The sequence below is a fragment of the Drosophila serrata genome, unplaced genomic scaffold (genome assembly GCF_035046125.1).
Source record: "Drosophila serrata isolate PLE 108 unplaced genomic scaffold, ASM3504612v1 contig_240, whole genome shotgun sequence".
Classification (NCBI taxonomy): domain Eukaryota; kingdom Metazoa; phylum Arthropoda; class Insecta; order Diptera; family Drosophilidae; genus Drosophila; species Drosophila serrata.
Genome location: NW_028257138.1, coordinates 1,640,392 through 1,664,415, shown reverse-complemented (window position 1 = coordinate 1,664,415; position 24,024 = coordinate 1,640,392). Strand labels below are relative to the sequence as shown.

The 24,024-nt window shown below is 39.5% G+C and overlaps 3 protein-coding genes across 8 annotated transcripts in view; 1 reads left to right on the top strand and 2 right to left on the bottom strand.

The window, feature by feature from the left end:
- Nucleotides 1–24,024, bottom strand: part of Fas3 (fasciclin 3) — a 292,347-nt gene that overhangs the window by 111,728 nt on the left and 156,595 nt on the right. For 5 of the 6 annotated variants that reach the window (XM_086830399.1, XM_086830395.1, XM_086830400.1 and 2 more), the window contains one exon: nt 12,957–13,314. The exons of the other annotated variant lie outside the window; for it this stretch is intronic. The gene's annotated coding sequence lies outside the window, so the exon portion shown is untranslated. The remainder of the gene's footprint in view (nt 1–12,956; nt 13,315–24,024) is intronic. 6 annotated transcript variants of the gene reach the window in all.
- Nucleotides 680–3,544, bottom strand: LOC110178082 (non-specific serine/threonine protein kinase). The gene has a single exon (XM_020945086.2). The coding sequence runs from the start codon at nt 2,815–2,817 to the stop codon at nt 826–828; it is 1,992 nt and encodes a 663-aa protein (XP_020800745.2). The 5' UTR covers nt 2,818–3,544; the 3' UTR covers nt 680–825.
- Nucleotides 19,794–20,687, top strand: LOC110178106 (transmembrane emp24 domain-containing protein 5). Its single transcript, XM_020945121.2, has one exon. The coding sequence runs from the start codon at nt 19,886–19,888 to the stop codon at nt 20,585–20,587; it is 702 nt and encodes a 233-aa protein (XP_020800780.2). The 5' UTR covers nt 19,794–19,885; the 3' UTR covers nt 20,588–20,687.

The window sequence follows — 24,024 nt, the reverse complement described above, 5'->3', positions numbered from 1 at the left end:
GACAACAAAATAATATTTTTTTACAAGCGTCAATAATGCAAATTGATAAGGCAGCTGGGAAATGAATTTCTATGTGCGAAAGGCTCGCACAAAAACCAATTCGCAAAATGGCTGTCGGGCAAAATATTACAAAAGAGAAGAGATATGGAAACATGGTTGTCACAAGATAATTTTAAAAGTGAAAATGGAAGGTGGAGAAGGGTTTCTAAAGATAGAAGAACAATGAAATTAATGGGAATAACTGAAGGAAGAAAAAATGTTCTGAATCTGGGAAAGAAGAAATATTAATATTAAAAAAAAAACCTAGGTTTAGTTTAAACATATAATAATGAAATATAAATAAATATAATATGTAATCCGAATATTGTCATATGAAAATTAATGGTATTTTTCATAGAATATTTTACCGCGTGAAAATATACGATATATCGACATCATATGTCTTCCTAGAATACCCTTTGCAAGAGTATGCCCAATTTGATTTTCAGAATTTGTTGCTAAAAGAACCTGAATAAAAAGCAGAATAGGTAACAAAAGAACTCAAACAAAACGAAATAATTGAAAAAGAAAGATATGAAATGAACCTTTTTTGTTGCCTTGATTAATTTTAAACATCAACAAAACAAAACGTAAATTCGCCCTATTTGTTCGATGTACTTTTTTTAAAAATATTTGCACCTTTCTTTTTAGAGCTATCTGGTAATTTTTCTTATTTACTCAATTCAATTAGAGGCAAAGGTTTTGGTGTCCTTTTTTTACGCTTTAAATTGAGTGAAATATAAATGAACGGAAGCCAGGGGAATGCGTATAATAATTACAAATAAATCAGATATTGGTCGTAGAGGCAAGCTCCACGGGATATGATACGAAAGGCTTGAGGGTCCTGGGAGCCATCACAGGCATCGATTCCCTGGCCACCACCTGATGCTGCTGATGCAGAGGGACGCCCGAGGCAATTCTCTGCTGATCGCTGAAGAACGGATGCTTCAGCGCCTCCTCGGCGGTGATTCGCTTCTCCGGGTTGACCTCCAGCAGGCGGGAGAGCAGGTCATAGGCATTTGATGGAAATATGTCCAGCCCGTCGTACAACTCCAGCTTGTGAGCACTGTTCCGGCAGAGGCAGTTGAAGGTCGGCTGATCGCAGCCCCGGCACATCTCGGTACTGCCATCTGCTCTTCGATGCCGCCGCTGCATCTCGGGAGCCAGGAAGTAGTCACCGTAGCGAAGTCGCATGCAGACCCTCCTCAAGTCCAGGGGATTCCGCTTCTGCGTCAGCAGTACCAAACGATCCATCATAAAGGCCACCTTTCGCACCGAAATGTCGCCGATGAGGTTCATGATCTCCGCCAGCGCGCTGCAGTCGTTGGGAGCCTTGAAGAACGGATGCAGGGCCGAGAGCATCGATATCATAATGACCCCCGAGGCCCACACATCCACGGCGGTGGTTTGATGCGGATGTCTCAGCAGGACCTCGGGTGGCCTGTACCCTGGGGTGCCGGCGCGCGATGCGTGCATATCCTTCTTCACCGACACCGAGGGCACTACATAGTTATCGGGATTTGTCTGGGGACTCATGAATCGCAAGCGATTGAGCAACTTGAGCGTATCCGCTTTTTGGTTGGCCAGGTCCTTCTTGGTCAGCGGCTCGCGGAATTTCAGGAAGCTGGGCGGTCCCTTTAGCGGATGATCCACCCCGCCACCGCCGCCCAGAGCCCTCATCTTCCGATTCGCCATGTAATCCTCCGCCTCGGCCTGAGCCGAGTTGCCGTCCTGCAACATGATGTTTCTCACCGCATCTAAGTCTTTCAGAAAGGAGAAGGCCCCAAAGTCATTCGCCTGGATAACCGAACCATCTTCGGCGATCCTCTGGGCCAAGCCAAAGTCACATAGAAGAAACTTGCCGGTGCGACGATTAAACAGAATATTACTCGGCTTCACGTCCCGATGGATGACGTTGAACTTGTGAACGTGTCGCAGGGCGATCAGTAAGTTCCTCATGTAGTCCCGGACTTCCTGGACGCTCAACACCTTGTAGATGTCATGGAACCGATCGTGGGTCATGTAGGGCATGACAAAGGCCACATTGTCATTGCTTCGGATGCAGCAGTTAATGCCAATGACGTTGTCCACGCCCCCGATGCGAACCATGCACTCCAACTCACGCAGAATTCGCTCCGGGTGGCTGGTGGGATTATGGTGCTTTATGGCAAACCTCCGGCGCTGCGTCTCCAGCAGATACCGTTCGCCCTGCAGAGTCCCCAGCAACACGGTGCTGAATGTGCCGCTTCCGATGCGACACTGGACATCAAATATCTTGTTGATTGCAGGTATGCTGGCGTGCAGCTCCTTCAGAGCCTCGATGTTCTTATCCACAGTTTGCATGTTCTTCTGCATCCGCATCTCCGAGAGCTTCTTGATGGCGTTCCGACGATCGATTTCGGCCAGTCTCTCATTGATATGCAAGGCCTGATGCTGCTGCTGCAGCTGTTGCTGATGCTGTTGCTGCTGCTGCTGCTGCTGCAGCTGTTGCTGCTGCTGCTGATAGTACCGTCGTTGCGTGCCCGATGCATTGGCAATCACGGCTTGCCGGTTGTGAAAATACTGCTGAGCATAGGCATGTCCGGGTTCCTGGGGGTTCTGGGCAATACGAGAGGATTGGACCGATTCCAAAGGACCACAAGCGTGTCCTTTATTCGCAAGATGGGTATCCGCTCTCAAGGGATAGTACTGCGTTTGATCTGTCGTTTTGTGCTCAATGTTGCTACTATAATGCTGGTGGTGTTGGTGATGGCGGTGAGTCGATGGCTTTCTGTCCATTTCTTAAATGCGATATATGGGTTTTTTTTTGATACGCATTTAAGGGGACACAAATTTGGCGGCTGCTTTTCGGAACAATATCGTAAATCAGAATGGCGTCCCGTCTGTACGCGATAAACTAAATAATTTCGAATGTTCTTATATTGGGGGGCTTTTTGTGTTCGAATTTTGTAAAGTCGAGTTTCTAAAAACAAGGAAAACTATAGAGATGTGGGGCTTTTTCGGCATAAATTTTGACAAATAGAGCAAATGGAGTCTATGGGATGGCTGAATAATTCTGATATAAATAATAAAGCATATCCAAAGTTTCAATATGCCTAGTATACCCTTGAACACAATAAATGCTAGAGTTTAATACCATTTATTTGAGTTTATCTGCAATTTTCGTAAACTCTGAAGCTGAAGCGCATGAAAACTATACAGAGTATACCAACCTTCATACCTTTCTGCACCTCATATATTCATGACAAGCGACTCACTTACTACCTTTTCATATTCCCGTTTTTTTTTTGTTTTTAGTGGAAATCACTTTACGGATACCAAACATCGCAGATGTTGCCTTTCGTCGGTAGTTTGATTGCCCTTAGTAGAGGCGACTGTATGCAATTTACCTGTACAGGTCTCGGCACTAAAACTGTCCACCCTTTTCCCCTAGCAACCCCATTGTCGCAGTCAAAAATTCCAACCAAAATTCAAACTCCCCCTCCGAACAAAAAAAAAAAAAAAATACGAAACGGTGTCAACATCAGCTGCCTGTCGTCCACTTGTTTTTCACTTGATGCTCCGAAGTTTTCCCGCGGCAACAGCTGCCATTGCGAGCGTAACTAACCTAGCTCAAAATCCACGCCCACTTTTTACCTTTGCTGCCCCCTTTTTTACCCACAACGTGGACCTCCCTTTGTAGCTGGCGTTCATCATAAAGGCAGCAGCGCTTTTTTGGTCCATTTATTTGTTAGCGCCACTTGAAGGGTAAGTTTGCACAATGAATATATTAAAATATAGCTTCAATAAAGCGTCTAGCAAAAACGAAGCTACTAAAAATGAGAAATATATTTCTATTAAATTGAAAACAAAAATGGAAACAAACTTAGTGAACAGAAGTTTATATACACTTGCAGCTTTTAAATTAATTATTGAATCGAACCGGGAATCTGATCGAGATAGATTTAATTGGGCGTTTGATGTTGATCAAGAAAAGATATGATTTATAGGGTCAGAATTGACTTAAATACAATAACGATGTAATAGTATAATTAGACTAACTCCAACAGTTTGTATTCAAACTTAAAGAAATTTACTAAAAAGAAAAATCTCTAAAAAAGTAATAAAAGTAGAGTGTCTTTCTCCTTGTGTAGCCAGCAGCACTGCTGATTAAATTTGTATAAATCAATTGGGGGCTAAAATAGCCTTTTTAGAAAGTCATTTGGCTGTCGAAAATATATAAATGGGAATTGAATGTGTTCACTCATTATGAAAGTTTTCGGGAGTTTCCAAGGAGAGAAAAAGGGGTTCGGTCGGCGGAGTAATTGCCCAACAAGGCAAACTGGTTAACTGGCATTTAAGAGCAGGAATTACAATTACCCAATGCTTTCCTTGACGCTGCCTCCGCCTTGGATTTTCCTTCTTACTAGCCCACCTCCGCCCTCTGCGCTTTTCCGGCCAATCCTTCGTGTTTATTCATTCGCCGCAGTCAAGTGCAACTGGCCCTCTCTGTGCAACTTTTCGTGCAAAACTATTGTCAATTGCGCTCCGGAAAATTCTCAAATGGCCAAAACACAATGCCGAGAACAACCAAACACTTGGCATGGCTTCCTTTCCTCCACCACCTCCTCCTCCTTCTCCACCGTCGCCGGCGCGGGTGTGAATCCCCGAGCCAGCAACAAACTCCCTTTCACCAAATTTCCTTGGCGCCTTCCGCCGAGTGAACCAACTGAAACTTTTCCAGCCAAGTCAGTTGGGATTAGCCAACTGAGATGATGGCCCTGGGGACAGGGACAGGGACATGGGCAGGGGCAGGGGCCAAGGCTGTTTAAGTTGGAAACTGCAAATTAAGCTCGACAAAACGATTTGCTTAGATTGGGCCGGTGTACAAATAGTTTCTGAGCTTTTCGGTAGCTAGAAGTGCCTGGGTAATGAGGCTATTTCTAACACTAGACTAGATATTTTTGATTTTAGGATAGGAATTATCAAAGTTTTCACAACATTCGTAATGAGTTTTAATGTTAAAAGTGCAGTAATTGTGTACATTTTTCAGGAGAGAAAAGTATAATCATGGTTTCCTTTTTTTGTTTTGGTTAAATCCCTCTGGTATTTATTTATCTTAGACATTTTTTCCGAAAACTATTGGTTGTTTTATAGAATTTATTAATATATTTAAAAATTCAAAATTTGCCTGTCTAGTGGGATGTATTTCAATATTTAAGCAGAGTCAATGCTCCGTAGGAGGTGGTCGGTCACTAATATTTCACATGACTAACGATTCAATTTCGATTGGCAGCCGTCTAAGAAATTGCCCGCCCGTCTATATCACTTCTCGCTCCTTGCTCTATTAAAAACTGAGCTGCACTTGGAATAAAAGACTTTGAACGAACTTTCTAAAATCTATCTTTTCATGATCGATTTCAAATTCGGGAAAAGGCATACAAGTCTAAGCCTCTCCAAAGATTTCATAAAATTAATTTAATTTAATTTTCCATTAGCATTATATTTGCGAGTGTAGACTCCCCGCCCTTGGCCGCACAGTCGGCTCCTTTGTCTTGCCGTTTTGGCCTAACAATTTCGCTTACCTTGCTCGCAACACGTTGCGGTTTTGGCAGAGGCGTGCGCCAAGGGGATTTTCGGAGAGGGCGTGGATACAGGGGGTACGGGGTTGAGGCACTCAAAACCTTGTATAGGCAAAACACCCGTCGCGCGTTGTTGCTTGTTGATTGTTTTGCCATTTTGCGGTTGCAATTGATGGCGCAGGTGGCGGAGAATGTTGCCCAGCCTCGGAAATGACCGCAGTGCTGCAGCGGAAGGGGGCGGAACAGGGCAGAGGGGATTGGTTTGAAAATTTAGGAACACACAATGCAAAGTCTTAAAGCCCACCAAAGTTCAGTTTTTGGCAACAGGCGGCGGATGCGGCTCCGTCAGCAGGTAAAAACCATGGAAAATGGCCATTGGCCAAGGTATTTCTCTGACTTTGCGGGAAATGAAAGGGGCAACGTAACCGTTACGGATATGGTTTTGGATCGTTTTGGACCCAACTCTAACTATACCCTTTGTTGGGTCCTCTCATTCCTATTGCTTCAGTTAATGTACCCTAAAATTCAAAGGGTCCTATGGAATAACGGGATATCATGCATATGCACAATATTTAAGCTTTCTTTTTTAAGACCAATACGGCATATTGGTTCTTTAATATAAATGAATTGATAAATACCAAGTTTATAATATCTATTAAACATGAAAACATATCCTTGAATACATTTTCAGTATTGATTCGCCCAATTGTAAACGCTTAATCATTCCGAATCCTTTCCCGAATATTATTTCTTCGTAGTTTAATAAAAACCTCCATATTGTTGTATATTTTCATATAAACATGTTATATTTTAGGGTATCCTTAAAAAGGATACCACTATTTGCCACCCAAAAACTCTATGTATTCACTTCTGTCGTTTTCCGTGCGCCTCAGTCTGAGGTAAGTCGAAGTGCAATTTAATTTCCCCGCCGATGATTGATGCTACCATGTGGAGGCTTCACTCTTTAGTGTGTCTCTTCTGGCTTCTCGTCGTACCTTTGCCTTTCCTCCATCTGCCACTCCTTGCTACAAGGATAATGCCGCACAAATAGCTAACAAATTTTGCCTGCCAACACACCGAGGAGGCGACCACAAACGACTGAGAGAGGGGAAACTTTTTATCGCCGGCCAGGTTAACTTTTTGAGCAGAGTCCAACAAGGACTCCCGGATCCCTAGCCTGAGAGAACTAGGAGCCGGGGGAGGAGCAGCACATTGCCGGAGATAAACAGATTTATTGTGCTTAAGGACGCACATTAAACGGGACAGAGACTCGTCGACTCGCTCGGACCAAGTACAAGGACAACGCGATAAGGACTGCGGAACTGCCAGGACTGTTTATAGATTTTTCGGTGAGCCCCAATTAGGGCTCGGGAACAGCGGTGGGGAAAAGCGACGGAAATTAGGCGAATAAAACGAAGCCCAAGGACACTGCTGCAATGTCTTCTCTATTCCCTTTAAGGGGAATCTAGACACTTGTCGAGTGACTTTAGCACAGAGAAAACCATTTTAAAATAAAGCTATTGATACTAAGTTTTAAACAAAAAATAATAATTAATTCAAATAGTAAATCGTCACAGCTCTAAGAATTGCACCTTATTTAATTGTTAACCTCGACTTTGCTTATAAATATTACTATTTAAACCACAGTGCATACTTAGCTGCTCCTTGAAACTCGAAACTGCAGCTCGATAGTGTTTCGGCCAAGTTGTGACAGTTGCCAAAGGATAAGCGCGGAGGCTGTGGCACAAAATTAACCACAAATGAGGACAGTTTGGGGAAATGTGTGGAACTTTTTCGCCCATCGAAAGGCGACGTCGCCGAATCAGGTGAAAAGGATGTCGCGCTTCGTTGGACAAGGATTCCGGCGGCTACCTCTCTGGACAGGCACTTTCCGCAAATGGCGGCCACAAATGAGCTTAGTTGATGTTTTCCTTCCTCCCGCTGATTTTCCTCGTACTAAGTTTCCCACCGCTGATTTTCCCCTTAACCGGTTTTCTTTCCCTCCTATTTTCCCGGATCCCCGATTATGCGATGAGTGTCTGCTGGTGTTTTGCGGCTTATGCTCTGAAGGTCCTTATTGCTTCATGTTTAAGCCAATGTTCTGGTTCTCATTGAATTAGTTAAAAGTATTAGAAATTTAGCTGGATTTAAAAGGATTTCGAATGCTTAATTATTGGATTGATGCAAATAGGAGCTACCAGGATACTTTTCAATCGTTTTAAAGAGATGTGTTTAGGCGTCTGTAAATTAACATTATTTTTAAATTATTATATATTTTGTCATATGTTGGGCGTTAATATATAACGACAATATAAAATAGTTTAACAGATGACAAGGATTTCCCCCTTCTAAGCTGCACTTTACAGAAAATCAGCTGGGAACGGGAAATCTTTTATCCAAATCCGGCCTAAACTGAATTAGTTCCATTTTACTTTTCTTTTCTTCTTGCAATGACAACCTCTGAAGTCACCTTTAAACTCTACTAATAGTTGTACAAATTGTGACTTTGTCGCACTGCAATGAGGCCACAAGGAAAATAAAAACAAACAGCAAGGACTGTAAAAAGTTGTGGGGAAAGACCTAAGGGAAATCAGGGGGGAAAACTATGGGTGGAACTGCATTTCCACACCATATCGAAGTTTCTACTGTTGCCGTTGGCATTGCTTTTAAGCTTACTTAAGAAGCACTTTGAGGAGCTTTTCCGAACGCTCCGCAAATGTCCTTGCCGCCTCTGGAAAATTGTTGCTTCATAGCATTTTATGCTTCTTCGAGTTGTAGTTGGAAATTGCTTATTTATTTGGCTAAACTAAGGGGTACTGGGATAAAAAAATAAGCAGAAAAACTGAATCAATGGCATCTAATGGCATAATTCCCGGCTCGAAGCCGGAGTTTTCCCCAGTGTCCTGTGTGGCAATAATTTTTTCCCTGAAAATGGCCCTGTTTTTACACTGCAACGACACTGACTCCGACTGACTGACAACTTGTCATTTGTTACTACAAAATTCAATGAATATTTTCTTGGCTGCAGACCAGGAACTAGAATGAGACGGGGAAGCCATTTTCTGTGACTGCATTTTCCACATGAGATTTTGGACCATTTCCCCACAAGTGAAAGTGGCTCAACTGTATTTTGCATGTCACAGAAGCAGGAGGAACAGGAGAAGCAGAAAGCTGGAAGAGAATTGATTGCTGCAGGTACACTAAATTTCCATACTTGTCAACTGTGCTTGGGTTCCTGGAAAATTCATTCCATTTTCCGCCGCTGCCTTAAATTCTTAATTGCGAGGGTCTGGCAGAAGCATAAAAATTCTGTTGTTTACACCAATATTAATAACAATAAATTGTAGATTTATTGGGGTTTGGGAGGAGACAAACACAAAATACAAATTAATATATTTTCAAGACCGAAAAACAATTTGCAAAGCCCGGACCGAGGGGCCGAACGAACAATTTGTCTTGCTTAATCTCAGTTCATTAATTTAAAGTGCTACTTGCCCTGGCTGCAGGCAGGACCTACGAAATTTTCAACGCCGAACTGGTCAAGGAATTTTCCCGACTCACCCCAGCATATTGTCGTCAATTCATTGCGGTTTTGTTTTCTTTGGTTCTTTGGGAGGCCCAAAACTTTCTCGCACAGAATTTTAGTTCCGTTTGGCTAAACATTTTGCAATCATTGGCAGCAGAAGCAGAAGGAGAAGCAGGAGCAGCCGCAGCCGTTTTGAGGATTAGGGTCAACTGGCTCTGTTGTTGTGTCTTTAATAATTCATGAGCCGTGGCTGACCTTCGCCATTTTTGGGGTCAATTTATCCTGCCGGCAGCCATCACTCCTCGAGCCATCATCTGTCAGCCGAAAGTCGCTCAAGAGCTCAGCTCGGAGCAGACAGAAAGTCGGGCCCATAATTCTGTGTAGGTGTTGCATTTGTCAATGCTTTACTGTGATTTTGATATCGGAGGACAAAGGCCAAGAACGGCTATAGTTGGCAAGTGGTAGAAAATATTAAGGATTACGGTTACGAAGTATTGGGATTCTGGAGAAAAACATATTCCTTTTTAAATGGGGATTATTGAAACTGAGACAGATGAGAGCATATCAATGATTTCAAGGAAAGCGTTGCAAAAAACACCAAAGATAATAAAAACATTTAAAATTATATAAGGGAAGTAACCAAAGTTTTAAACGCTTAATTTATTAAAAATATATATATATAAAATATGGTTATAGAATAGTAATAGTAGTAATACAAGCTTAAATCTTGTTTGTACTCTTTAATAAAATACCCAAAATTATTCAGAAACAATCAGCATCGAAAAGCTCAATTAAAATAATAAATAATATTGTAAGAAGTATTTTCTGGATGGAAAGTCTCTAAAATTTAACATTTATCTTCAGATTTAAAGATGCCGGCAAATTGAGATTTAAAAGCTATTGCTTTCTCCTTTGGCCGCTCTCATCTTTTTATCGCCATCTTAATTTCATCAAATTAAATTGGCTTCCTCGACAGCTTGGTTTTTGATCTCCACCGTCACCTGCCACGCCCCAACACCTGGCGCCGCCCCCAGCAAACAATCAACTAAAGCAACACGCACACACGCAGACTGCCAGGAAAACACACAACCCCACACACCCACACATTCTGCACACGGTCCAATGATTCAGACTCCGGTGTCGGCTACTTTGCAGCTGCCAACGCCATCAACATTTCACGCTGTAAGACACCCTACCACTTGAACTGAACTACACTGAAGAAAAAAAGGAATTGGAATTTATATCAAATGTGGCTTATGAACCCTCCGCTTTGGCTAAAGCAAATTAATTTATGTACTTTCCCTGCTAATGTGAATGCAATGCCATCTTGTCAAGGCTCTAAATACCTTTAGCGTAATTATATATTTACGTTTAAAGTAAATACCAAATTGTCTTTTTTGTATGGGGAAGTACTTTAAGAGTACTCTTTTTATGTTCTGTTACTATCCTGCAATAGAATATATTTTAGCAATTTTGTATAGTATTTTGCAGTCCCCCAATTTTTCTTCCGTGCACTTGGACTTGCAATTTTTCCGCCTCCGTTTCACCTAACTGCCATCACCTGCAGTCGACCCCGGGTAACATTTTTTATGCGTCCTATTTGCAGCTTTCAAGTTGCAAGTTTTTGCCCTTTCTGCAAAAATATTAGGGCTGGAGAGGGGCGTAAAAAATAGCAGGGATAGGAAAAGGAGTGTTAACCGAGGCACCGAGGCTACTGGGTGTTCATAAGCTTTTTTTTTAGGGGTAAATAACCCAAACTGAAGTGCAGAAAGGCTGGTGAAATTTTAATGCATAACCTAAAATAGACAAAAAAATACCTCCACTGAAAAATTCAATAAAATCAGAGAGCAATCCTTAAAATGAAAAATGTGATCATGGAAAAGGCTTGTAATTTTATAATTTTAAATTGTATATGGGTTGTAGAAAAATGGTACCAAGTTATTGCATCTTATAAAACTCTTATTTAATTACTGGTATTACTTCAAGACTAATAGAATCTAAATTAAATACATTAAAGCTGAATATAAGCATATTCAAAATCAATGCTTAATTAAAAAATGTATTGCAAACAGTGTAAAGGAAGAGTGTTGAAAATAAAAAACGTAAACCGAAAACGGTTTAAAAAAGAATGAAAACCGATGCTTTCGTGTGCAAACAAGTGCAACTATGTATGGGTGTGTTTAGAGTGTGTGCTTGGGTTTGGGTGTTTGGTGTGTCTGTTTGCATGCATGGTGTTGTGTGTGTGTATCTATTTGTAAAGTTTCTTTGGCCAAAAGCAAGCATTTGCTAGTTGCACTTCTTTTAATATACTTTTGCAGGGTATTAGTAGTTTATTCAGGAGCTTGCAACTCAGTACAGGTGGCAATTTTTAACCTATAAGTCAAATATATTTTAGATCAGCTTCAATAACCAATTCTATCTTGCTTTGTCCGCTAGAAATAAAATTATACCAGTTTTAGCAAGATTTTGGGCTGTTTACCTAACAAAATTTCAATTTAGATTTTAATAAGGGTATACGAACTTCGATCTCCGGACTTTACCTTTTATTCTTGTTTTAGCATATTTTGCTCTTACTAAACTACAGGAGGTGCTACATTCATACTCTGCCTTAAAGCGAGTTTTTTGGTTTGAACACTATACAATTCCAAACAAAATTGGAAAATACCAATAAAAAACTATTCACTAAAACCTCATTTTATTTTATCTCCTAAGCTCATTTTCTATACCTATATATCCAAGTTTAGAGAAATAGTTTATTTCATTTGTTCGGAACAAAAGTAAGTTTTTAAATCTTAAAAATAGATTTTTAAAATTAAAACTGTCTTAAAACAGTCTTTGCTCATTTTAAAGGAAATCGAATCTTCTACTAGAAATGACCACATTTACTATGGTTTTCTTTTTGTTTTCTGCAGCGTCGCCGGCAGTTTTTACAAAAAAGGGACCTGTCCTGACACCCCCTTCTCGTACCACGCCCCCACCAGGGAAGACCCGCCCACACTTCGCAGCAGCAGAAACGAGCAGCAACGGTAGCATAAATTTCCATTACCGTTGACAAATATTTACACATCGACCTCAATTCATATTCCTTTTGAAGCTGTTGCTTTTAGTTTTGCCAGTCGGATGTTGGGCTGGCGAGGGGGGGTTGGGATTGAAGCGGGGAGGCTGAGGGGGTTGGGGATCCTTTATGCACTTTGTTCTTGTTGTTGTTGTCACTACGCTGCCACCATAGCAATTGCTGCCGGCTATTAAAAGCTGCATTTAGCAGCTTGCTCGCTTTACATCTCTCTAAACGCCATCTAGGTGCATATATCAATGCACTGAGAAAAATTGAAACCTAAATCGGACTTTAAGCTAAATTCTTTCATAGGGCCAGTATATATTATGCCTTTAAAATAAGTAAACCGTGTAATTCGAATTATTATAACTTTGTTTTCAATTATAATTTTTATCAAGAATATATATGTTTTAAAGGGTCGTAAATGACTCATTCACTGCGTCGCAAGCATCTGAATGAAATTATAATACCCTGCAAGGGTATAAATATTCTTATTCTTGCTATATAAAGTTTTGAATAACCTAAAATTGATTTCATTGATATAATCACCTAACACAGAAATATACCCCTTTTACCCTACCAATTCTTGCCCAGGCTGAAAGCCGTTATGTTTATTATGCCGGACTGCTGCGGATGCTGTACCTTTTGTCTTGCTCTCTGTTAGTAGGAACGCCACGGATAATTCCCCCCACACAGCACCTCTCGCTTTCCATTTCCCCGTGATTTTGGACCGATAATTACGTGTGTTTCAGAAAAAAGAAGAATTTCTCCTTACCTTAAATTATTGTCGTACAGTCTTCCTTCTACAATATTACGGTTTCCAGATTTTTCCACATAGATTCGAAAGTAGTAGGCAGATGTTTTTTATACAACACTCGCGAGACGACTATTATTTTCATATTTATTCACTGATTAATTGTTAGTAATACCCGTACAATCGATTTATTTATGCAGACGCGCGTTATAACACTTCACTTGTTCACTTCCAAAGATCGTTTGACAAGATAAGACAGCTGCAGAGCAAGGTGAAGGTGGAAACAAGAGCTTAAGCCGTTACATTAACTCGATGAGCGGGAGAGCGCAAGCTCAGCCTATATAAGGTGGTCTTCTCAGCTCACAACATTTTCAGGGCGCTGGAAAGAGAACAAAAGATATCAGATCTGGAGATAAGACCACCTTGCTTAGTTCGACAATAATGAGTGATAAGCGGAAGAGTGATTAGAGCGAAAGAACGCGGGAGTGACTTGAGTGAAAATGCAAAGAGAGCGAGCAAAGTAGCTACTTATGGAGCAACTGCAATGAAAATACACTGAAAACAAGAAAAAAAACTTACTTTGGGAAGCCAAAGTTTATATATCCCCAAATAATAAATCTTAATAAATCTGCATACTCAGATTAAAACGTAAAAATTGTCAAATTGTTGAGCATTTTTTAAAAATTCTTTAAAATGTAATTGGATTCTAAAAAATGTTGAAAAAATTGGCCAAAAATAAATTTCTTTCCTAAATGCCCAGAAAGATTCGCCTGTTCACCCTGATCAAGAATATATATGGATTATAGGGTCGGAAATGACTCCTTCACTGCGTGGGACGCTTCAGACTGAAATTATAATACCCTACTGGGTATAAATATTCTAATTCTTTATCATATATTTATATGACATTTTATTCTACAAACCAAAGCTTTGAAAACCCATAGCTCAGCCAAAAATGCATTTATTTTGATACGGTAGTCACTGCTGTGCTAGTTTCTAACAGGTTAATTAATCTGCATGTTCAGATTAACACATAAAAATTGTCAAATTTTTGACAATTTTTAAAATTCTTTAAGATGTAATTAGACCCTAAAAAAATGTTGAAAAAATTGGCCAAAAAAAAAGTTTTGAAAAATGATTAAGATGCAACAAATAAAATTTAAACAAGAAAGGAAACTAACTTCGGGAAGCCGAAGTTGAAATACCCTTGCACCTTGCAAATAAACTATAGAATCGAATACTAATACGAGCAACGACTTAATCAGCATTTATTGTAATAATTTGGGCAAGAGTATATCCATATATCCGTAAAATATATATAAAAATAATATAAATAATGTAAATATAAATATTAAAAAGAAAATAATTAAAGGGATTTCATTTTTTTTTTTTTCATTGCTATTTACAAATAACTTTCACCCACTAGGACTTACAGTCCACAACTTCCTGGATCAACATCCCGTGAGAGAGCGCTTTTCGTTTGATTACATCATTACAGTCTACCCATGTGTATCTTAATCCGGGATGAACTTTCCGTAAGAGAGCGCTTTTCAATTGTTTACATCTAATTTGGAGACCACCCATATGTATTTTAATCCGGGATCAACTTTCCGTGAGAGAGCGCTTTTCGTTAATTTAAATCTAATTTGGAGACCACACATAGATATCTTAATCCGGGATCGACTTCCCGTGAGAGAGCGCTTTTCGTTAGTTTAAATCTAAAATGGGATCTACTTGCATTTTGTTTTCTAGGGGAAATATCAGAGACACAAACCATAATGGTGAATCGTAAGGAACATAAAGGAGGTGGGTAGAAAATGCTCTTCACATAATATTGCTACACAGAAATAAAATAAAGAAAAATAAAAGAGATCGTCACTCACTTTGTTATTTGTTTGTGGAATTTGTAACTGAGACAGCGCCTTTCCTCTGCCTTTTTGCGATTCTTCATTTACAGAAATTTTCACAAAAATATGCACCTTAAAAAAATCTCAAAACAATGCTCAACAACATCACAAATAAATGCGCCACAAAAAAATGACAAAAAAATTAAACAAAATATGCACATACACATGTATATATGCACGTGTTGAACCACCGAAAAAAAATTAAGAAAAGAGGGCTTTTCCCTTGCTTTACTTTTCTTCCTTCTTATTTTCCTTGTGTCGGCATACGCCACATGAAACAGCTTTACCGATCGATGCAAGGAGATGCGCACAAAAGCGAGCCACAAAATAGCGGGACTTTAAATCACTTGCACATTTCGTTCTTTCACTCTCTCACGTCTCCTTCATTCTCTCCCGCTCGACAGATACCGAAAATTGCGAATTGGAGTCATGAGTCATCACTCAGGCATTCTTGCTCTCTCCTCTCTCTATCTTTCCCTCGCACGCTGCTACATTTTAATGGCGATCTTTGGCGTTGTGTATGTACGTATTGAAGGATACATATTATTTAGCACTAATTAAACACTTGTGCTACACCAAAAGTCCGCGGAGCTGCTAATTTTGTTTCATTGTTATTGCACTTTACTTATATATGAGTTGTGTACTTCATTAATGCAGCTGCGAACGCACCAACTCCTTCGATCCTAATTGCATAATAAGATTTCGTTGATACACACCGGTTGTGTTATTCAATTGGATTAATAGGTTGTTCCACTTGTTTCACTCGTGTTTAATTAACAATTTGATCAGTTTTTACCAGCTAACTTGGTTTTTTTCTGCACGTTTTTAGTCCGCAAATTTTCCGTGGCTATTACGCTGCCGTGAATTTACGATTATGGTATTGGTATATCGATGCTTTTATTCTTAGGGAGTATTGTTAAAGGAGTTGAGTATCGATATATCAGTGTCAACTTCCCGTGAGAGAGCGCTTTTCGTTTGATTACAACTAATTTGCAGTCTACGCACGTGTATTTTAACCCGCGATCAACTTTCCGTAAGAGAGCGCTTTTCCATTGTTTACATCTAATTTGGACACCACCCATATGTATTTTAATCCGTGATCAACTTCCCGTGAGAGAGCGCTTTTCGTTAGTTTAAATCTAATTTGGAGACCACACATAGGTATCTTACTCCGAGATCGACTTCCCGTGAGAGAGCGCTTTTTGTTAGTTTAAATCTAATATGGGATCTACTTGCATTTTGTTTTCAAGGGGAAATATCACAGACACAAACCATAATGGTGAATCGTAAGGAACATAAAGGAGGTGGGTAGAAAATGCTATTCACTTAATATTGCTACACTGAAATAAAATAAAGAAAAATAAAAGAGATCGTCACTCACTTTGTTATTTGTTTGTGGAATTTGTAACTGAGACAGCGCCTTTCCTCTGCCTTTTTGCGATTCTTCATTTACAGAAATTTTCACAAAAATATGCACCTTAAAAAAATCTCAAAACAATGCTCAACAACATCACAAATAAATGCGCCACAAAAAAATGACAAAAAAATTAAACAAAATATGCACATACACATGTATATATGCACGTGTTGAACCACCGAAAAAAAATTAAGAAAAGAGGGCTTTTCCCTTGCTTTACTTTTCTTCCTTCTTATTTTCCTTGTGTCGGCATACGCCACATGAAACAGCTTTACCGATCGATGCAAGGAGATGCGCACAAAAGCGAGCCACAAAATAGCGGGACTTTAAATCACTTGCACATTTCGTTCTTTCACTCTCTCACGTCTCCTTCATTCTCTCCCGCTCGACAGATACCGAAAATTGCGAATTGGAGTCATGAGTCATCACTCAGGCATTCTTGCTCTCTCCTCTCTCTATCTTTCCCTCGCACGCTGCTACATTTTAATGGCGATCTTTGGCGTTGTGTATGTACGTATTGAAGGATACATATTATTTAGCACTAATTAAACACTTGTGCTACACCAAAAGTCCGCGGAGCTGCTAATTTTGTTTCATTGTTATTGCACTTTACTTATATATGAGTTGTGTACTTCATTAATGCAGCTGCGAACGCACCAACTCCTTCGATCCTAATTGCATAATAAGATTTCGTTGATACACACCGGTTGTGTTATCCAATTGGATTAATAGGTTGTTCCACTTGTTTCACTCGTGTTTAATTAACAATTTGATCAGTTTTTACCAGCTAACTTGGTTTTTTTCTGCACGTTTTTAGTCCGCAAATTTTCCGTGGCTATTACGCTGCCGTGAATTTACGATTATGGTATTGGTATATCGATGCTTTTATTCTTAGGGAGTATTGTTAAAGGAGTTGAGTATCGATATATCAGTGTCAACTTCCCGTGAGAGAGCGCTTTTCGTTTGATTACAACTAATTTGCAGTCTACGCACGTGTATTTTAACCCGCGATCAACTTTCCGTAAGAGAGCGCTTTTCCATTGTTTACATCTAATTTGGACACCACCCATATGTATTTTAATCCGTGATCAACTTCCCGTGAGAGAGCGCTTTTCGTTAGTTTAAATCTAATTTGGAGACCACACATAGGTATCTTACTCCGAGATCGACTTCCCGTGAGAGAGCGCTTTTTGTTAGTTTAAATCTAATATGGGATCTACTTGCATTTTGTTTTCAAGGGGAAATATCACAGACACAAACCATAATGGTGAATCGTAAGGAACATAAAGGAGGTGGGTAGAAAATGCTATTCACTTAATATTGCTACACTGAAATAAAATAAAGAAAAATAAAAGAGATCGTCACTCACTTTGTTATTTGTTTGTGGAATTTGTAACTGAGACAGCGCCTTTCCTCTGCCTTTTTGCGATTCTTCATTTACAGAAATTTTCACAAAAATATGCACCTTAAAAAAATCTCAAAACAATGCTCAACAACATCACAAATAAATGCGCCACAAAAAAATGACAAAAAAATTAAACAAAATATGCACATACACATGTATATATGCACGTGTTGAACCACCGAAAAAAAATTAAGAAAAGAGGGCTTTTCCCTTGCTTTACTTTTCTTCCTTCTTATTTTCCTTGTGTCGGCATACGCCACATGAAACAGCTTTACCGATCGATGCAAGGAGATGCGCACAAAAGCGAGCCACAAAATAGCGGGACTTTAAATCACTTGCACATTTCGTTCTTTCACTCTCTCACGTCTCCTTCATTCTCTCCCGCTCGACAGATACCGAAAATTGCGAATTGGAGTCATGAGTCATCACTCAGGCATTCTTGCTCTCTCCTCTCTCTATCTTTCCCTCGCACGCTGCTACATTTTAATGGCGATCTTTGGCGTTGTGTATGTACGTATTGAAGGATACATATTATTTAGCACTAATTAAACACTTGTGCTACACCAAAAGTCCGCGGAGCTGCTAATTTTGTTTCATTGTTATTGCACTTTACTTATATATGAGTTGTGTACTTCATTAATGCAGCTGCGAACGCACCAACTCCTTCGATCCTAATTGCATAATAAGATTTCGTTGATACACACCGGTTGTGTTATCCAATTGGATTAATAGGTTGTTCCACTTGTTTCACTCGTGTTTAATTAACAATTTGATCAGTTTTTACCAGCTAACTTGGTTTTTTTCTGCACGTTTTTAGTCCGCAAATTTTCCGTGGCTATTACGCTGCCGTGAATTTACGATTATGGTATTGGTATATCGATGCTTTTATTCTTAGGGAGTATCGTTAAAGGAGTTGAGTATCGATATATCAGTGTCAACTTCCCGTGAGAGAGCGCTTTTCGTTTGATTACATCTAATTTGCAGTCTACGCATGTGTATTTTAACCCGCGATCAACTTTCCGTAAGAGAGCGCTTTTCCATTGTTTACATCTTATTTGGAGACCACCCATATGTATTTTAATCCGGGATCAACTTTCCGTGAGAGAGCGCTTTTCGTTAGTTTAAATCTAATTTGGACACCACACATAGGTACCTTAATCCGGGATCGACTTCCCGTGAGAGAGCGCTTTTCAATTGTTTACATCTATTTTAGAGACCACACATAAGTATCTTAATCCGTAAGAGAGCGCTTTTCGTTTCTCTACATATAAATTGCCGACCACACATACATACGTACCCAATTACGCGATCTACTTGCATTTCGTTTTCAAGGGGAAATATCAGAGACACAAACCATAATGGGGTATCGCAATGAACATAAAGGACGTCGGGAGAAAATGCTCTCAAATGCACTCAATATTACACAGAAATACAAGAAAGGAAGCTAACTTCGGCACGCCGAAGTTTATATACCCTTGCAGATAGAAATTCTATGACTAGGAATGCACACAATATAAATTATATATATTTGTGTTAAAAAACATTCATTCATTTCTTTTATTTCATTCACCTATACATATTATATTCGCAGTTTTACATTCACAGATTTGCCTTTTTCCTCTATAGTACATAAAATGGCTATATCTTTCATGAAATCCTGTTGAAAACTAAAAATGTTATAATTTTTTTGTAAAAGCTATATGATATAATCGTCCGATCTGGCCCGTTCTGACATATATACGAGTGAGAGTATATAGAAGGCTAACTACAAAGTTTCATTCAAAAAGCTTTAAAACTGAGAGACTAGTTTGCGTAGAAACGGACAGATGGACAGACGGACAGACGGACATGGCTAGATCGACTCGGCTGTTGATCCTGATCAAGAATATATATACTTTATATAGTCGGAGGTGCCTCCTTCAGTGCGTTATAAACTTCTGACTGAAATTATAATACCATGCAAGGGTTTAAAAATGTACAAAAATGTATTATTAAAATTTATTTAAATAATACAATTAAAATCTTGTATGATATCAGTCTCTGATATTTATCTCTGGAAAATGTACATATAAAGCGAAGTTATTATTCATGAGCTTAATAAGTTTAAGTGTGACTTATTACTCTCACCTCGAAAAAAGAAAAATCCCACACACCACTTCTATCGTTGAACCATCTGTCGTGTAGTTTCGTGTGGGAAAACTTTGAAACATATCCCACGAAAATGTTTCAAATCGGATGTTACATTTGGGCTCTATTGGTCTTGTTGCTGCTGAAGGACCTGGAATTTTCGCAGGCCGAGCTGTACAACAAGCAGCTAACCATATTTGCCGAAGCGGGCCGCCAGGAGTGCTACCACCAACCGATTGCAGCTTCCGAGAACATACGAATCGATTACCAGGTGATACACGGCGGCCACGGCGAGCCGCACATCAACTTCAACCTGATGGATCCGGGTCGACGCCTCCTGATCACCGACGTCAAGCAGGAGAAGGGCAGACACAACCTGGTGGCTCGCGAAACGGGATCCTACAAGCTGTGCTTCGACAACACCATTAGTTCGTTCAACCAGAAGATCGTGGCCTTTATTCTGGAGGTGACTGCAGCGGACAAGGAGGAACAGGATCTTCGGCACCTGGGCAAGGAAATGCTCACCGATTACCAGTTCGATCTGGCCTATACCAGCATTGACAATTACATTGCCAAGATACGGGTTAACTTTCACAGATCGCGGCAAACTCAAGACTTCATACGCACCATCGAGGCCAGGGACCGCCATGTGGCCGAATGCAATTTCGAAAGGGTCAACGTTTGGTCTTTCGTGCAGCTATCGGCCATGATTATTGTGGGCTGTATGCAGGTGATAATGCTGCGAAGTATTTTTAGTTTAAGCGGGAGATTCTATGAGTTTTGGAAACGCTTTTGAGCCTCAAAGAAAATCGATGCAACTAGTGAATTGACAAAAATTAAATCAACTAAAACAGGCGGGAATAAAATAAGCTGAATTTCTTGTTGTGTGAAAAAGACTTCTATTTACCTATTCGGAATTTATTTGATCCTGTGCTGTCCCCGCTCAACCCTTAAGTCAGAAGGAGGATCCTGAAGCTTGCTAGTTAACTGCTTCCTAATTTCACCTGTTTTCGCTTTACTCCTTGTCGGCGGCTTCCTTCTAATGCCAATTTGCACTTCCCTTGTTTAATTTCTCCTGCTTTTCCTGCTGCTCCTCTCTCCTTGTTCTTGCACTCACACCTATGCTGTGCCACGCCCCTTTTTTCTGTGTGGTCCGCCCAAACGCTGCAGTGCATTGTTGACGTAATTAACAACTGCGGAGTTACTGTTCGCCAATGTTTACTTAGCGCCAGTGCCAGCGTCGCAGTGTTAATTACTCCCCGGCGTCCCGTCTTCGAGTACATATATATGACCCTTAACCCCAGCGAGTCCTGTGGGTCCTCCTGGGACTCCTACTGACACAGTGGCTCACTTAGCCTTCGAGCTTCCAGCTCCGAGCGAGCGAGTCCTTCCTTCTGGCTTCTGGGCGAGGCCAGCGGCGATAAGGTGGCAGGCGATGGCAGCGCTCCCCAACACCACCGAAAGGTACAAATTAAGGCGCCACCTATGGCCCAGTGAAGAGCCACAACACCGGCAGGTGTGTGTGATTAAAATTGAGTGTACTTTAACAGCAGATTATGAAAAATTACACTATCTACCGCACAAAAATGGGTTGCAGAAAACTTAAAGAATTAAAAACGGAACCTGACACTTTAACTTGGTGGAAACATCCCGACTTTGGTTGACATGGATGCCTTAAAAAGGAAAACTGCCACCACAGTCCTGAAAACAAAAAACAGAAAACATGGCACATATGTGTCATGCTCACTTCTTGGTAATTAAACCCCCTTAACGGGCAGTTTTACTTAACACTTAAGTGGAGCTTTAAAGACAGACGGTCTCCTACGTCGGCGGGATCGTTTATAATGGGGCACGGGCCCAGGGGAAAATGAAAAAGAAAAGCCGCTGTTAATTTCATTACACCGAATGCAGCAAAGGCGGCCTGTTAGCGGGACAATCGTAAAAAAGGACATTTTATTGCAGCTGCCAAACGATGCCGCCGCCGTCGTCGGCCATTTTAACGATCAAATTATGGGTGGAGAAGACGAGGTAAAGTTACAATTGCAGCCAGAAATCCCCCGCCAGATAATGTCCTGTCCATTTGGACCATGGCGCGCCAGCTGTCACCGTCCTTCAGCGCTTAAATCTCCCTTTGGTCGCTTAATGAGAAAAGAAGAGCCTCAAAATGAAATCGGGTGACAAATGTATTTAAAGTTCGTCCCCCCACCACGCTGAGGGAGCCAGTAGGGAAATACTACCTGGAGCAGAAGTAAAAGATTATGGCTAAGTAATAGCCTTTTGACACAGATAAAATGTGTTTTCGCAAATTGAAAATCTCAATAAGGAAAAACCAGCAGTGCATGTATATGATTTCCAGGAGCTGGTCCTCGATTGACAAAATATTAATGGAAAAGTCAAATAAATGAAATTCAATAAACAAGTCGAAGCGGAGAGTACACAGCGAATAACAATAATTTAGATAAATGGAAGTGAATTTTAATGACTTATTAGTATTTATATTATTCTCTTTATATTAATATACTAAAATTAATTAAAAAAGTATAGATAAATATATATTAGGAAGCCTTAAAGGAAATTATTTTAAATATGCGAATTAAAATGTTTTCTATATTCCTTTTTTACCATGTCGAAATAACACACAAACCAAAACGAGCATTAAATACTGGTTACTGGTCGACCAGGGGGTCAAAAGGTAAAGTCTTAGTGTGCTGGACAAGCAATAAGCATATGAATATGTAAGAACACGATTCAGTTTAAGGCAGAGCTTGGCATATATTTGCGGAAAACAAAGGAATCACCAACACGAATTTTGGTAAGATTACGTTTCCAGGCAGATGACATTCAAAAGATGCAGGAACTAAAAGCTTTCACATGCATATTTTTGCCTCAGAGAAATATTTTGCAAAATCAGTTTGGAAAACTTTGCGGATTAAATCGTAATTTTGTTCCTTTGTTGAGTAACCATAGGTTTCTCTACTATTTTCCCGTTAAAGTAACTAAAGTTAAATTACCTTAAATTAAAATTTTATTAAGTTCAAATAACAAAGGGGGAAATTTGTAATACAATTTTCATTACCAAAAGTTTTTGCTAAATTAATGGAGCAGATTCATACTCAATATAAGCCTAAAACATAAATAACATAAACGGTAACTGTATACAACCTTCCCTTCTAGTTTTATTCTATTTCAGGCAAAAAATTACGTATACGCAGAGGTGTAACCTTTGACAGTACCATAATTGCAGTCAGAAGCTTGTAACGCAGTAAAGGAGCCATTTCCGACCCTATAAATCATATATATTCTTGATCAGCATTAAAAGCCAAATCAATTTAGCCGTCTCCGGCAAAAAAATTTTTAAAATTTTTTTTCGACAGTTTTTAAGTGGCCAAAATTTGACAAATAGTTGGCCAAAATATTATTTTTTTATAAATTTAAATTAAGTATGCAGATTTATTAAGCAAACAAAAAATAACATAGGAACGCTTTCCGAATTCAAATTAATGCGTTTTTGGCTTAGTTATGAGTTTTTAAAGCATTAATTTGTTGTAAAATTTGCCATATATATATATCAATAAATATTGATTAAAAGAATGGAAAATTGTATGCTTATTCGATACGACCCTATTTAATTTAATTGCAAACGATAATTAAATACAACCTTCGGCGTGTCGAAGTAAGCTCCATATATGGATTCAATTTAATTTCAGGTAAAAAATTACGTATACGCAGAGGAGTAGCCTTTGACGGTATTATAATTGCAGTGAGAAGCTTGTAATACAGTGAAGGAGTCATTTCCGACCCTATAAATCAAATGTATTCTTGATAAGAGTAAACAGCCGAATCGATCTAGCTATGTCAGAAAAAAACTTAATTTTTTGAAAATTTTAAAAATTGTACTTATTGTCAGAATTGTCAAACAATTTTCCAAAAATTTAAATTTTTTAAATTTTTAAATTGAGTATGCAGATTTATTAGACTAAAAAAAATCATAGAAATATTTTTCTAATTAAAATTAATGCCTATTTGGCTTAGCAATGAGTTTTTTAAGCATGAATTTATCCAAAAATTGTCATATAAACATATTTGTCAAGAAGTTATTAATTTTAAAAATAACTAAAAATGGTATGCAGATTTATTAAACGAATAAAGCAAGGACCAGGCATGGTACTTTTGCACCGCCCCTGACAGCATTACCTGCCCTCGGATATATCCGTTTCAAATATATTTAAGCAG

Coding starts and splice junctions, on each gene's coding strand:
- LOC110178082 (XM_020945086.2), bottom strand. CDS start 2,817: ATGGACAGAAAGCCATCGACTCACCGCCATCACCAACACCACCAGCAT.
- LOC110178106 (XM_020945121.2), top strand. CDS start 19,886: ATGTTTCAAATCGGATGTTACATTTGGGCTCTATTGGTCTTGTTGCTG.